The sequence below is a fragment of the Anolis carolinensis genome, chromosome 3 (assembly GCF_035594765.1).
Source record: "Anolis carolinensis isolate JA03-04 chromosome 3, rAnoCar3.1.pri, whole genome shotgun sequence".
NCBI lineage: Eukaryota > Metazoa > Chordata > Lepidosauria > Squamata > Dactyloidae > Anolis > Anolis carolinensis.
Window position 1 is genome coordinate 250,472,708 of NC_085843.1, and position 17,100 is coordinate 250,489,807.

Here is a 17,100-nt window from a genome sequence, read left to right on the forward strand (position 1 = left end):
TCCCCCTCCTCTCCTCCCCCGGCGTGGGCGTGGTGTCTCTCCCGCCATGGGTCAGGTGTGCCACTGGGAGGTCAGGCTCTGCCTCCAGCATCAACGCCCTGGAGTAGCATGACGCCACTTGGGCTGCCTTGGCTCAAGGCGCACACTCACTCTTGGGCAGGAGGCCAAACCACAGCTCTCAGGTATCCATTGCATTGAGCCATGAATGCAGCAATTCTACCCTGCAGATCAGGCATGGGTCAACTTGGGCCCTTCCTCCAGGTGTTTTGGACTGCAACTCCCACAATTCCTAACAGCCAGTAGGCTGTTAGGAATTGTGGGAGTTGAAGTCCAAAACACCTGGAGGGAGGGCCCAAGTTTGCCCACCCAAATAACCCTCCATCTGATGCTTGGCAGTGGGTTCTGTTTGGCTTGGAACAAAGTGCATTTTTCACAGAGGCTTCTCAGTGTTGGTTATTTTACCTATGGCCCCCTTTATTTGAAGGTTATAAATATTGCTTCTTAAAAGACTATCTATTATTATGAGCTATTTGAAGGCTGTAAAGCTTTTTTTATATACAGTAGAGCAGGGGTCCCCAAACTAAGGCCCGGGGGCCGGATGCGGCCCTCCAAGGTCATTTACCTGGCCCCCGCCCTCATTTATAATATATTTTATATCAGTTTCAATAATATAATATATTGTATATACATATGATATTGATAATAATATTATCATTTTATACAATATAACAATAATAATACCATATAATAATTTTATCAATATTTGTATGTATGTATTTTTATCCTTTACAATTTTATCTTGTAAATCGCCTAGAGCATCTTGGATGGAGGGCGATTAATAAGTGATGATGATGATGATGATGATAATAACATTAATTATATGTTATATATTACATATAATATTACAGTATAGTGTTATAGTTCAATATAGTAATATATAATGCTAATATTGTGCTATGCTAATAATATAATATATTGTATGTACATACAGCTGCTCTGAGTTCACTTCAGGGTGAGAAGGGCGGGATATAAATGTAGTAAATAAATAAATAAATAATTTTGGACTTAGGCTTGCCCAAAGTCTAAAATGACTTGAAGACACACAACAACAATCCTAATTAACCTGACTATCTCATTGGCCAGAAGCAGACCCACACTTCCTATTGAAATCCTGATAGGTTTATGTTGGTTAAAATTATTTTCATTTTTAAATATTGTATTGGTTTTTCATTGTTATTGTTGTTGTTTTGCACTACAAATAAGATATGTGCAGTGTGCATAGGATTTTTTTTTAAATGATAATTTGGCCCCTCAACAGTCTGAAGGATGGTGGACCGGCCCTCTGCTTTAAAAGTTTGGGGACCCCTGCAGTAGAGTCTCACTTATCCAAGCTAAACGGGCCGGCAGAAGCTTGGATAAGCGAATATCTTGGATAATAAGGAGGGATTAAGGAAAAGCCTATTAAACATCAAATTAGGTTATGATTTTACAAATTAAGCGCCAAAACATCGTGTTATACAACAAATTTGACAGAAAAAGGAGTTCAATACACAGTAATGTTATGTTGTAATTACTGTATTTACAAATTTAGCACCAAAATATCACGATATATTGAAAACATTGACTACAAAAATGGCTTGGATAATCCAGAAACTTGGATAAGTGAGACTCTACTGTATAGACAGAACATCATATATATAACAAGCTATAGGGGCCACGGTGGCGCAGAGGGTTAAACTGCTAAACTGCAGAACTTGCTGACCAGAAGGTCAGCAGTTTGAATGCTCAGGATGGAATGACCTCCCATTGTTAGCTCCAGCTTCTGCCAACCTAGCAGTTTGAAAACACAAATGTGAGTAGATCAATAGGTACTGCTTCGACAGAAAGGTAATGGTGCTCCATGCTGTCGAAACTCAATGCAGCTCACAGTAACCTAGCTTTTTTTTCCATGCCAGGAGCGACTTGAGAAACTGCAAGTCACTTCTGGTGTGAGAGAATTGGCTGTCTGCAAGGATGTTGCCCAGGGGATGCCTGGATGTGTTACCATCCTGTGGAAGGCTTCTCTAATGTCCCTGCATGGGAAGCTGGAGCTGACAGACAGGAGCTCACCCCATCTCACGGATTCAAACTGCTGACCTTCAGGTCAGCCAGCACAAGGCTTTAACCCATTGCACCATTGCGGCTCCTTACTCATTGAGGACTGCAGATTTGGGCAGTGTGGGGTTGAATTCCAACACTTTTGACAGCAGTTCAAGGTCTTTTTATTCATATAATGGCTTTCAAAGAACAATATTTTTTAAATGAGACAGGGGGATATTGTATTGTGTTTTAATTAGTTCAGCAATTTCTAAACATTATAAGTGATTTTCACTGACTTGTAGATTTAATTCTATTTTATTTTTTATGGGTTGTAGATTTTAAATTGCATTTTTAGCACTGTGAGCTGCACTTAGTCTCAACTAAGATAGAAAAGCAGGGCAGAAATATCATCATCATCATCATCATCTATCACTATTGTACTTTATGATAGTGCAGTACAGAAACATAGTGGGGCCCCTGGTGGCATAGTGTGTTAAAGCGCTGAGCTGCTGAACTTGCGGACCAAAAGGTCCCAGGTTCAAATCCCGGGAGCGGAATGAGCGCCTGCTGTTAGTCCCAGCTCCTGCCAACCTAGCAATTCGAAAACATGTAAATGTGAGTAGATCAATAGGTACCGCTCCAGCGGGAAGGTAGCGGCGCTCCATGCAGTCATGCTGGCCACATGACCTTGGAGGTGTCTACGGACAACGCCGGCTCTTCAGCTTAGAAATGGAGATGAGCACCAACCCCCAGAGTCGGTCACGACTGGACTTAACGTCAGGGGAAAACCTTTACCTTTGCCTAGAATAGAAACATAGAATGGCTTTCTGCATCGATAACCTGTTGCTATTTATTAGCCACCCCATTTTTTTTAACACTGGAAACTACAAAACTAAGGAATGCTTTTGGAATATTTCCTAGTTGTATCAACAAATACTCTAGATTCAAGTTGGGCAACGTCTGTGAAATATGCAGTCCACCCCCTTTTTTGTGGTTTCCAAGCCATGCCTCCTCTCCCCAAGTTTTTTTAAATGGCTAAAAATAACCAGAAAATCATCCCAAATGTTCCCTAAGGCAGCAACTTGATCCAAGTTACACCTCTAAACCAGTTAAATCCTGTCTCAAACTGAAAAAAGGAAATAGATTGAACAGGAAGTAACTTCTGGTCATTCCAGTTTGGTGAAAATCCCTGGCACAATTGCCCTTCAACAGTACCAATTCTGTGTCTTGCTGGTTGGTACGATTAAATTATATCATACAATTGCTGACTGGCAATTTCAATTTAGAAAAGCATGCCCACCTTCACGGACTGACAATTTCTTGACTGCAAAAAATGAGGGTGAGAAATCCCCCAAATGCAGTGAGTACAAATAATAATAATAATAATAATAATAATAATAATAATAATAATAATAATAATAATAATAATAAAACTTTATTTATATCCCGCCACCATCTCCCCAATGGGGACTCGGGGTGGCTTACATGGGGCATTACATAATTGAAAACAGTTTTGTAGAACACGTGAAGGATTGCCACGAAGAACATAAAGTACCTGGGGCAAAATCTGGGACAAGGTTAACAGCTTAAATATTATTATTTTGTGGGAATCTAGGAAGGAATACCATAAGCATTACTGCATTTTGTGGAAATGTAGGAAGGAGTACCAGAAAGAACAAAAAGTATCTGGGCCAAAATAATCATCTTAAGTAGGTTACCCTTATCCCAAATTTTTATATTTATAGTCACTCGTGCTTGGAAATAGGACTATTATGTCTGTTTTTAATAGAAAAAGTGGGTTAAATTTAAGATATATTTTCCTATTTACAATGTTGCAGCTTATTATTTACCTATTAATTCTGAATGTTAGTTAAGCACAATTACCTAATTTTTTTTACGTCTACCTTTTTGACAGCCGGTTTTGAGCGTTTCAGTCTCTCCTATATTGTTGGAAGAATTGCATCTTTATAGCAATCTAAGCCTAAATGTTGGTTAGAAAGTCATGAATTAAATATTTCAGTTGCATGGAATGAGGAATCAAAAACCCCTATATACACGGTTTCTTTAGATTAAATAGAAAGATTGACTTAATACAATTTGGCATCTATGTGATTCTTGAATGCCACACTTTGTGAGGAAGAAGCTGGCTAAATTTTGTCTAGGGCTGAATCTACATTGTCATATGATGCAGCCTGGAACTGTATTATATGGTCAGTGTAGACTAATCTTGTGCTTTTGTATAGAATTGCTATGTTTCTGTTTGTTTCATTCGTATGGCCCCGTTCTTGTTTTTGAGCTCTGCTTCCAAAAACGGGGCCTTTCTAAAGGAACTTTTTGATTCTTTCATCCGAATGAACAAAAACTTTAATCCCATTGGCCAACATAGGCGGGCTTCCCATGCTCCCCTTCCCCTCAGTTTTAGGGTTACCAGGGTCTCTCCAGTATTCGTTTGAGTTGTTAGGGTTGGTGAGATAAACCCGTCTCTGAATCTGGATAGACAAAATGCAGCCTGTGGCTCATCAATGCTGTTTTTACAATTCTTTGATCTTCTTCAGCCTCCATTATCTTTTTAAATGGGTAGCAAGTCTCTCTCTCTACTTTTCAATACACAGTAACTTGGAAAGAAACTCTCTTTAAGAGAGTGTGTGTGTAGCCTGCAGGCCCAAAGTGCCCATGACTGCCAGGGCTTGCAGCTGAGTGCCGAGTGCAGAGTGGAGTGCAGAGCACCTCTCATTCTTTTAGGATGGAATCGTGAGCTGAGAAAAATTCTCCAGGCAGCTTCCCTAGAAAATTATATTATTCACTTCAAGGCAAACAAATGAATAGCCCAGTGCTAGACACACAAAAGTATTCATAAAGGTGCAGTAGAATTAGAAATATGAAACAGGAAGCAGACAGAGTAATGCAACATTCTTTTGAAAAACAGGAAAGTCCAGTTTCGCCAAGCAGCCACCAGAAGCAAATGTGGAGTAGACTGCTCATCAATTTCTTATTTTTTGAGAAGCATAGACCAATGTGAGAAATAATCTCTTGGCAATTTAAAATCAACATTTCTCGCAGAGCAAGTAAAGTATAATTTTTGGATGCTTTACTCCTCCAACTTTTTAAAATGAGAGGGTTAGCACTTCTGAACATTTTATATTCAGTTCTCATTCTTTATAGCAGAATCCTGTACATATATACCAAGTTCAGTGGGGTGTTCATACAATATAGAGAAATATCTCAGCAAAGGCCCCAACGGGGAAACAGGAATGGAAGTTTTGTCTCTTTTGTATGTCTATTGTTTGTGTGTGCATTGATTCTTCGCCTTTTTATACCTCCCAGGCTTCCTTTTTCTACTCATGCTTTATCTGAACATTTGTTAGCAACATTGGTATTGGGAGAATGGCGATGGGAAGAATACAGAATTTTGGTCCAGGTTGCAGCATTATCTCTGTAGTACATTAAATAAATCTTGAGATGGGAAAGAGCTGATTCTGCTCTACCCGATTTTACTGAAGTCATGCATACCTGTCTATGACATGTAAGGTAAACAGCAGCCTCCAGAATCCCTTGACTGAGCACAAGTAAACAGCAAAACAGAGAAAAGGGCAAAGCAGATAATCCTGCCTCACCGGTTCCCCACAGGAAGTTTTAAAAAGTACTGATCTTCTTGATGTTTCAATGCTTTGCCTAATTATTTCATTATTTCATTTTGGCCACCAAAATGAAATAAGTAGAGAATGGTGGTCATGAATTTGGGGATTTTTAAAATGGTTCAAATGTTTTTGTTGACATGGAAAGCTCATCAGATCTGGTTTCATTTCACAAGTGCAGTTAGATTTGCATAGTTTGCTGAATTACATATATTGACCTTCTCTCCCCTTTTGTGGTTAGAACCTATCCCTTTTCTGATACTTGTACCTAATTTTCTATTCAGGAAGCAATGCCAAGAATTCATATACAGCCCTTCACATTCGCCAGGGTTAGGGCTCAAGGCCACCATAAACATGGAAAATGCAAATAAAACACTATTTTTTAAACCTGAAAGAACTTGAGGAATATCTAGGTCTTTTGATGTAGCTCTGTGTGTAATCTTCTTCAAAAGTTGACCATAGAATCAGTGGGGAGCCAAACAATTTTGAAACCACTTGATCAAATCTTCTAATGATCAAGTTCACAAAAGTCCATATATTTTGAAAGACCATCTGCACTTCATTGAGTTGTACCAACAATGTTGGGGGTGCACATAAAAGAGCTATCAACCACCACTTCAAAAGTTTGGCTGCTCCTATCGCTAGGGGAGGTGGCATGTACAGTATTTACTTATTTTTGTTCCTTTTTCCCCACAGGCTGAAATGTGGGAAAGAATTAGCTGTGGAAACGTTCAAGGCTGGCACAGATGGAGGCCTTCCTGGGGACCTTTTGAAAAATGAGGTCATGGATCCCTTCACCTTTGTCATGCTCTGTCCAGCACATCTAGTTTTGAAGTTGTAGTGAGAACCATGTGATTTTTTTCTGTGTTTTTTGACAAAGCATCAATTTCAGATTCTTCCCACTCATCATTTGCAGGATAATCTGATCCTTCTAACCCCAGAAGAGCAGCTGTCTGAAGGAAATAGAGCAGTAGTTCTCAACCTGTTTTGGCCTTCAACTATCAGAAATCCTAACAGCTGGTAAATTGGCTTGGATTTCCAAGAGTTGTAGGCCAAAAACACCTGGGGACCCACAGGTTGAGAACCACTGAAATAGAGGATTGCTCTGCCACTCCCTGCAAGTGTGCTTAGATTTTCAGCCTTATTTTATACTAGTCTTACAGAAAACATAGATTAAATTGCACATGGAAGATAACTGTTGTTTCAATACTTGGCCTTGATCTTATGTTCTACTATTGTATTGCAGATGCAATACACATCAAACACATGGTGCCATGCATCTCCCATACTTTACATATGTTCTACTGTAGCACTGTTTAGCCGACAGCAGTTTTCTGCTCCTTCATTTCAACAGTCCTTTTCACAAAGTGCACATTACACAGCAAAAAAGGTTTTTTTTAATCCAAAACAACAGGTGATCAGAAATAAAGGGGTGAAAGGCTATCAGGAAATATTTTTTTAATTGTACAATATTCAAAGTTCTTTTTTTCCCCAAAAGACAGGAGGGAAACAATAAACAACAACAACAGCATCTCAGATAATGAATGATACAGTCTTTCACAGGAACAAATCCATCAGAGAAAAATGCATTAGTACTTGTTGCTTCTCAGCCCATTTGTTGGGGGGAAATAGGGTAAGTATGTCAAACCTAAATAACTCCACATTTAAAGTTACAAGGACAGTGTTACAGTGCACAGCATGATTCTTGTCCTCTTCCCCATTCCCTCCCCCCAAACACATCATTTTCCTATACAAAAGCAAGCAATATAGACTTAAGCAAAAATGACTCATATGAAGAATCTAAATACTTGGAAATATGCAGACTGTTGTTTTGCCAACAACATTTCTCTAAAATGTTGGCATCATCTAAATAATTTTAATTCTGTTTGCCGCAAAGAAATAAAGATATTCTTTCATTCATGGAGCAAATTCAGCACCCTTTGGCAAAATATTCTTGGAAGACTAGCAGTGTAATTGCCAAGAGGTGAAATATATTATTCCGTGGTTTATGCTGCTAATGATTAAAAGGGAATCTACTTTGTCAGGATAAGTATAGATGTTGGGTGCCTTCCTACCTATGGCCAGCAAGCCATCCCAAGTTTTTAAGAATGAAAAAAGTCATGTGTGCAAGGTAACACCCATTTAAAGGAGAAGGGGAAAAGAAATGTTTTCAAGTAAGGTAGTATTTTTGTAACACAGATGCACATTTCCAGAAAAAGGTCATCTTTCTGGCACTGAGGTGAAAAGACTCATTCTTGTTTAACTGATACAAGTTAAGTTCAACTTTTCGACAATCCAATAAGGCATTGAGTAGTATGGGTTTACCAGTCTGATGAGGCTGTATTCATTGGCCTTATGAATGTATTAACTCCGAAGAAAATGTTCTGATTTTAGTTATTTTTCTTTCAACTACTAAGCAACTGCACTAGCTCAAATGTGTTATCCTACCTTCAAGAGCATCTGTCCCTTTTCTGAGGTTAAAAAATGCACAATTTCAGAAGCATAACGTAACATTGATTTATCCCTATTTTATGACAGTGTTAGGAGCATTGTTTCTTCTTTTGTTACTAGATTTTTCTTCCATTGTATCTAACTTCTTAACTTGAAGAACAGAAAAGATTGAAACCTTGGTTCAAATGTTCACTTGATTCCAGGGACTTGTACTTTAAAAGGATATACAATCAGCAGTGGCCTTGTGAGAAACATTTAGACATTTTCTTTTTTTCCATTTAGCACAATATTTTCAGACCCCTTAGAGATGAACACCAAACTACACAATGGGATAAGAGACATTGGTATCTAGAGAGGTCTTCCGCAGGCTAGATAAATGAGCCTATCTGAACCACAAATCTTAACTGGCTCTCAGGGAACTAAAAAAGCATTTTGTTCATTAACTTTCTAAGACCACATGGATTTTTAAAATAAAAAAACAAAGCTATTATTTCTTCAAGAACTTAAATTTAACAATACGAAGGATTCTCAAAAAGAAACAGAGTAGTCTTGGAGGTGAAGCTTCGGCTTCAAAAGACATTTCCCTTCTCATGATTTTGTAGTGTAACACAGTAAAATGAGCTTCATTTTCCAAAGGAATGAGACTTTAAATCTCAGTTTTTTGTCACGTTAACTCAGGAACACATACATAAGGCCCCTCTACAATGTTACTGTTAAATGGTTTCAAAAATCACATTCAACACTTACTTTACGATCAAGATGAGACTTACCACTTCATTAACATCCTCTTTGGATGTTGGAAAACACCAAAGTCCATATTTCAGGGGCAAGGGAAGCACATAGCAGCTAATTAACTCAACAGAAGTCAGTTTCATTTATCTTCCACTGGGACATGTCTATACATACATGGCACATGATGCATTTTGTTTTACTTCACTTCTACTACTGTAAAAAAAAAGTTGTGAATTTGGTAATTTTGCCAGGTACAAAAAGCTACTCAAGACAATTTGGAAATCATTTTCACATAGTATGAGCAACTTTTCAAGGGTCAATAACAAACAGAACTAGTAGAAAATACTCCAAAACATTCTAATCAACATTCTCTTTCTTATTGCAATGCTGCTGGGAAAGAAAAGTTATTTCTTTTCCCCTTCTACTGGCAAAGTGAGTGAGCCTGTGAGCCAATCTCCACTGTTACTAAGACAAAACTAATCTACAGGGATGGTTTACAAGGACTGAGAATAACTTACTATTTGTACATGTGTTGTCATCACTACACTCAATGTAACCTTTAGCCACTGTATGCTATTTTTTCAGCAGAGAAAAGCATATTAAATATTACAAGCAAATCAAGTTACGAGTATTCTTTCTTGGCTGGATGTCTTCTTGCTTATAAATGCTTTTTCTGTCTTTGTTCCACAGGCTATGAGCTTGTAGTTGAACTTCCTCTGTCTGTCGCTCACAGTAAATCGTAAAAACGAATTCTGCTCCACAAAAAAGCGGCTGTCGATCTTGCCAAAGAGCATTCACAGAGTCAAGTAGACAACCTTTTTGTGTACGAGTCACAAAAGGGAGTGTATCCATTTGGTGCTTAAGGTGTATCATCCTGGCAGACCCAAATCAGCGTGAGGCGAATCCAGTTGCAAGGCCGCAACCTACTACTGGTGTCATATCCCATATCTGAAAAATAGAATACATATGTTCTTTTAAAAAATCAGAGTGATTTTTTGGACCCATGACTTACATTTAGCCCATATGTTCATTTGGAAAGCCGCAGTTTCTGTTCTGACCTACAGTTACTGGAGCTGTGAGCCAGCAGGTTTCTGTGGCCCAAACAATGAAGATAAATAATTAAACTTTGCCACTTACTTCAGAACATTGATATCTAAGGTATCAGTTATAGGACCCAAAGGAGCTTGCAACAAAACAGAACACAACAGAGCAAAAATCCAGGTGGTAGGAGAAAATGGCCAAGAACAAGACTGAAAAAAGTACTCAGTTATTTAACCTTAAATCTGTTGCAATGTAGATCTTCCATCATGCACTACAAGCTTTTTACTCAGTACACGAAAGGGTCTTCATTAGATTCAGGTTAATCTTTTATCTTTGGAAAACTAAAATAGTCATAGTAAGCAATACAAAAGAAAAGTCTTTACCAGAATATTGATAATCTTTCTGGATGCTGAATAGAGTTGTTGCTGTTTTAAAAAGATTATTGGAAAACATTCCAGCTCAACAGTAACATCGTAAGATTCTAGGAAGTAAATAACAAAGGCTGTCCTTTTTTTTAAAAAAACATGAGAATCGACCGCTTATTCAAAAACGGATGGTATCTGACGGGGAATACTGCCATACAAATTCTTATCAAGATTATTCCAGATTAATAAAGGACAAGTCAGCCAACACCTGAGTTCAGTAACATCATATCATGTTTGACAGGGAGCATATTTCTGATTACCAGATCCTAGAGGCAAACAACTATCTCCCATCATGTCCTGCTCATGAATTTTTCAAAGGCTATCCTGAAGGAAGCTGCTGGAATCAGAGGTCTCACCTAAACAGATTTATGGCCCAATTAAAGAAGACATTACTTGGAAATACAGAAATGTTACACAACACAGGTCTTTCGCTGATGTATTTTATTAATGTTATTTTACTGTTTAATTATATATGCTGTCGTCATATTGTTTTATCTGTTGTTTGGGCTTGGTCCCCATGTGAGTCTCCGAGTCCCTTCAGGGAGATGGAAGCAGGTTATAAATAAAGTTTTATGATGATGACAATGATGATTATTATTTCATCACACCTTCCTTCCAGAACCTTAGCTGTCACTTGAGACATATATCACATGTGGCAGAAACCAATCAGTTTGCAATTTCCATTTTGAGCTCAAGTACTTTGATCCAAGATCTTATGGCTACAATATCAAGTCGTCTCCTTAATCACTTGCTTTGTATACCGTGTTTCCCCGAAAATAAGACAGTGTCTTATATTAATTTTTGCTCCCAAAGATGTGCTAGGTCTTATTTTCAGGGGATGTCTTATTTTTCCATGAAGAATTCACATTTATTGTTGAACTAAAAAATGAACATTTATTATATACTGTACAGTAGTTGTCATCACAAACCAGCATAAACAGACAAACTGAATCCTATCAAGAATTTCTTGTTACTACCATCATTTCCATGTACAACTGGTATGTACATTTACCAATCCTGCATGCTCTGGTGTTCTGTTTGGCAGGTGCTGGGCATGCTTCCAAACAAAAACTTTGCTAGGTCTTACTTTCGGGGGAGGCCTTATATTTAGCAATTCAGCAAAACTTCTACTAGGTCTTATTTTTTGGGGATGTCTTATTTTCGGGGAAACAGGGTAGTATCTAATTTGAAGTGTTCTGAAGACCTCTGTTTGGTGCAATTTTGGAGCTAACCAAGTATTATACAACTGTTGATTCTCAATTTAATGTTCCAACAAGGATTCATTTGCTTTTTATATGCCATCCCTAGTTATCAAACTCACTCCAATGTTAATTTACTGCAAATATCAAATCTTTATGATTTATAATAGAAAGGCAAATAACGGCACCAGCACAGATACAGAAGACATCAGTTGCTAGGTCTTCACGGCAGGAGGATGTTTAATGCTCCATTGACACAACAGCAAGGATTATTATATCAATTACAATTCAGTACAAAGCACTACAGGGATGATGATATACCCTCTTTCCCTCTACATCGAATCCTAGAATCCAACAGGCAGCTAAAGCAACCTTGCACCAGAGCTACATAAATATGGGCAATTTCATCCCAGGGGTCACAGACAGTGGGGTGAAAGAAATGGCACCTACTGAATTTATGTGCAACTAAATTTTTGTGAGATGTTACCTAACTTTGGGTATGCAAGCTTCTCCTTGTTTCCCCTCTAAAGTTTCCTAGTCTGTTTCTGAAACTGCAAATTAGCCAGTAGTCTCTATGACACTAGGGCCCAGTCAAAACAAAAAAAATCTTACCTTTACTACTCGGTCACTTCCACAGGTCACCATAAGTCCTCGTGAAATGTCCATTGACATATGGGAAATATTATGCTTTCCTTCATGAAAGGTTGCCAAAGAAGTACGACTTGAAAAGGGGGAAAACACCAGAATTTTAAAAAGGTCCATTTGTGAGGCAATGCTCAATTCAAGTACAAGAAATTTCAATACAGAAAGCACTTGAGAGGAATGGCTTGTTGAAAATCGAACACTTCAAGCCTAAAGTCAATAGCAACATCTGAATGACATTTCAACAATAGGCCAATTCATTAGAAGTACTCTTTGGGTCTAAATATAGAAGAGTGGCCAATTCAGAACTTTGACCCTCTCCTCCCCACAATACCACTGTTGATCTGAAAAGCAATAACTGTATCCCTTTTTTAAAAAGATGGTCGAATTCAATTCACAATGTTAGTCTTGAGTGGAGTAAATGAAGTTATGAGCGTTATCAAGGTTGATCTGCTAGCTTGTGTAGGATTCATACAAAACATCGATAAAGCATATTGCAATTCAGATGAATGAATATGATATGGGCTCTACATAATTTTGTGAATTTGCGGAAGACAGAGGAGTGGCATCCAGACATTACATCCAACATATAAATAGCATTCAACAATTGTACTCACTGAAGTCACCTGCTCTAGCAAGGGAATGAGGTGATAAAGAGGTAAGTACAATACTGAAGGGGTTTTTGATTATTAACTTAGGGCTCTTTCACACACCCCTATATCCCAGAATATCAAGGCAGAAAATCCCACAATATCTGCTTTGAATTGGGTTATCTGAGTCCACACTCAGCTAATGTGGGATTTTCTGCCTTGATATTCTGGGATATAGAGCTGTATGGAAGGATCCTTAGAGGATTCATTTTGGCAACAAATTTTATCTGCCCTAGCAAAGGAATGGGCGATAGATGGAAGAACTAAATTCAAGGAGGTTTTGATTATAGCTTAGAGATACAGTGATACATATCTAATCTCCCTCTAGGATTGGGGAGTCTCCTTGGGGAGATAGGGCGGGTTATAAATAAAGAATTATTATTATTACTATTATTATTTATTGGGGAGGGGAATCTTTCTTTTGAAGAAAATTCCCTTGGCAAAAATCTGCCAGAGATGCTACATGACAATAGTGTGAGGGGCTACTCTTTTTATCCCATTCTTTCTCTTCCACCTGCAACTATCTTCCTCTCTCTCTTCCAAGACACTGCAAAGGAAGGGACCGACTGCTCTACCAGAGGCCTGAACAGGTTGCCTGTAGAGCCTTTCAAATGAGATTGGGGATTGCAGGTCAATACAGAGAATGTCTATTCAGTTTATCTTTTGGAATAAGCAAGACATTAAAAAAGAAAGATACCCATGTGTGAAAGCTACAGACTGAAAGGATCACCTGGAAGTGCCTTTGGGTTGGACTGATCAAACTGATGGTTTTAAGTGTTAAAACTGGAAATACATCTTAGTGATTTTTTTGGGCTGCAACTTTCATATCTTGCCTCAACTTATTTTTAAAAATCCCTGATAGTTGCTAACTACAAAGAGCAAAGAAAGGCAAATAAGAGAGCAAAGGAAAAGAACCAATAGAAGATGGGCTGTTTTCTTCACTGAGGTTCATACCGCTGATGTGCAATTTACATGGGATAATATTTTGTGTAACATTGTCAACTTTTGTAATTAAAAGCAAAAAGGTTGCAATGCAGCAGGTTGAAGAAAGGTTGTTTTGAAACCCAGACATGTTTAGCCAGAAGGTAACTTTAAAGGATTCAATGGAGCTCAAAGCTATGAATGCACAGATTGCCACTTTAGAAAACACATTGTAGAGCTAACATCCATAACTGAATGCAGATAGAAAGTAGGCATTTTGTTTTATTTCATTTGTCCCTAGACCTTTGCTTTATATATATATATATATTTTAAAAAAACGTTTTTAGCTTCACTAGGTTTCAAGAACAAAATGATATTTGCTTGCCACAACATGATTAGATTATACACAAGACTGTCAAAAAAGGAAACAGGTAATTTTTGCACCTTCAATGAAGACAGTCCTAATACAAAATCTGAATTTTGATTTTAAACAACAAACAAGTCTTACGGTTATCTTTTCCCATGGAGAGAGAATTTTAATGACTCGACTTGGAAAAGCTGCCACTGGAGAAACAGACTGTCAACTATACATTTTTTTGATAGAAAATAAAAGCAGGAACCTGAGGGAAACTCGAATCTCCCCTTGCACAAAACAGATGTATAGTGAGGAGAATAGTGGGATTTAAAACATTTGAAAAGGCAAAGCTTTTACAATAAAAATGTGTAAAAATATTTTTCAGTAATAAAAGGCTTCCCTTTTTATATCTTATATCTCACATGAAAAGGAGGTGAAATAAATTGCACAGAATCCTCCAGGCCTAATCAGTACAGTCAGTGGTGAGGGATAATGTGAATTATAGTCCAAAAGCTTAAGTCCTGAGTTATGTAACTTGGGACAGCATGTGTGCTGATAAATGCATGTATTATTGTTATACTATCATGAGAGAAAGAGAATGGACTTGGTATTCAGCTGGTAGAAGCCAATGTTATGTAACCCATTTCCCCTGCCACAGTTCATAGATTCCTGCAAAGAGGAAATATCAGAATAGCCATACATAGGGAGGTGATTCAGTTCAGGTTAATAGGTCTGTAATTCTTTCCTGACTTGTTCACCAAGGGATTTTTGCTAAAGCAATGAAACAGCCTCTAGCTTATTTCACTATCATAAGGAGCAATAAGTCAAATTCTTGCAAAGGCTGAGAGTATGAACACATGGAATACAAAGGATTTTTTTTAAAAAAAATACTCACTCCTCATCTTTGATTGAATCAAAACAGGCATCACAGACCCGGACTTGGAATTCAAAACCCATGATGGGATAGCTGGACCGTTTAGTGCTGCACTTGCCACACACTGCCTTGCCACATTTCCTACAGTGATGCTAAGTGAATTGAAAAGAAGAAACATTTAAGAGGGAAAAAAGAGTACTGTGGTAACCTCCCCACTACAAAAAAGATGTGCTCTCTCTCTTCTCACCCTGTTAATATCCAAAATTCAGAGACATTGGGGAAAAGATTAAGATTGTGACAGAGAAGCAGATCCTCAATGCAGGTCAGGATCCCTTTTCCAGGCTGGCCCTGCAATTCCAACCCATGGACAACATGCCCTTTATCCCTACTTAATCCTTTCCTATATGTATTTGACATAATGTTTTAGGATAATGTGTTTTTAACTATCACCCGCCTCAAAGAGAGATGGGTAAGAATTATTACCATTATTATTACTCCTGAATTGCGTATTTGGGCCTTAGGGTTATTCTTTCTGTGGACCTGTGGATCTGTCAGTTCATGGGCTCACTATGGTAAGCATGACTTGACTCTTCAGCAGACTTGATAGAAACAGCCAGAGACAGTTTAAAAACAGATAAGTGGGATTACAACTAAGTAATACATTAACCCCTGAGCTGTTCAATCAATCACAGCCCCCTAAAACCACAGCCAGTTCTTTCCTGTCTCTATACCAGTGGTTCTCAACCTGTAGGTCCCCAGAAGTTTTGGTCTTCAATTCCAAGAAATCCTAACAGCTGGTAAGCTGGCTGGGATTTCTGGGAGTTGTAGGCCAAAACACTTGGGGACCACTGTTCTATACCATCTGTTCCCCATCCTTGTCTCAGGTGTGTCCCATCTCTCTCAAATCCAAACCCTATCTATGCAAAATGAATTTCAAATGGTTTTTCAGGTGAGGATTTATTGGAGGATCAACATGGCCCTTCAAATCCAAACAGCTGCCAAACCCTAATCTAATATCAGACCTTGGATCCACTGCAGATCATTTTGTTTTTGCATAGCTATGCTGCAAAAGTAGGGCCAATCCATTCCCAAAAAGTGGGTTAGGGGATGTGCTGAGTTGAAATGGGGCATTACTGATGGTGTAGCCAGTGCTAAAAATTAACTATTGTTGTTAGCTGAATTGCTCTCCATACACAGAGGGCACTGGTGGCACCAAAGCTCTTTGGAAGGAATAACCCAACCTCACCTGTCTCAGCCCCAACGTCTTTGTGTCCCACATCTGCTTTATATTCCAGAAGAATGGCTGCTCACATTTTTGACAAGAATCGCTGTCCAACCACTGAGGGGCCTGGAAACAAAAGGATTTTAATATGACGTCAAGAGAGAAAAAAATTGCCCCACATCCAAAAAATGTCATAGAATTTAACAGTCAACATGTTGTTTTGCTTTGCATTGGCAACCAAATTAGAAATACATTAATGAGTTACAGCTGAAAGGCAGACGCTTCTAAAGCTCTGTCCTTGAAATACAAGCATGCCTTGTAAAATTTGCCACCCTCTAGACATAATTAGACTAATTCAATGTCAAGCTGTGCACATGAGGGATTGTGGAAACTGTGACAGTCTTCAAGATCTTTGTGCACCTCCCACACTCTGCCCTTCACTGTGGCATTTCTCCTTACGACCATGTTAATGAGGACGCTTCTCCTGCCATAGCTGAATTATTCGCTTGCTGCAGGGCTTTAAAACTCCCCACTTTTCTGCCTCTGGATGATTAAGAAGAGATACTGAATAATTGGAAAGTCTGAAGGTTTCCACAGTCAAATGATTATGCCTTCCATTTTCACTCTTAATCTGATGTTAAACATGTCCTGTTCTTGTTTCTGAGCACTACAGATGCCATTTAAAGCAATTAATTTTACAGTTTCCTAGGCTGATTTTCAGGATATGCATTCGCATCTATTCCTGTTCTCACTGCAAATGATAATACTTGAAAATCAATGAAAGGAATAGAATTGTTCTTAGTCTGCTTCCCCAGTCAGCACTTGTAGGTTTTAGTGCAACTAAAAGGCTTTTTAAAGACACAAGTCTTTCCAA

General features: G+C 38.4%; 1 protein-coding gene and 1 long non-coding RNA gene across 2 annotated transcripts in view; one reads left to right on the forward strand and one right to left on the reverse strand.

Annotated features, from left to right (window-relative positions):
* Positions 1-18: 18 nt before the first annotated feature.
* LOC134297843 (uncharacterized) lies at positions 19-9,173 on the forward strand. Its single transcript, XR_010004721.1, has 2 exons — positions 19-182; positions 6,411-9,173. It is a non-coding gene; the product is annotated as an uncharacterized LOC134297843 (long non-coding RNA).
* Positions 7,156-17,100, reverse strand: part of wdfy1 (WD repeat and FYVE domain containing 1) — a 34,114-nt gene continuing 24,169 nt past the window's right edge. The window contains exons 9-12 of the mRNA XM_003218265.4: positions 16,251-16,352; positions 15,026-15,156; positions 12,175-12,283; positions 7,156-9,845 (exon numbers count right to left, since the gene is read on the reverse strand). Of these exons, the coding sequence (XP_003218313.1) occupies positions 9,786-9,845; positions 12,175-12,283; positions 15,026-15,156; positions 16,251-16,352 (402 nt within the window). The 3' untranslated portion in view covers positions 7,156-9,785. The remainder of the gene's footprint in view (positions 9,846-12,174; positions 12,284-15,025; positions 15,157-16,250; positions 16,353-17,100) is intronic.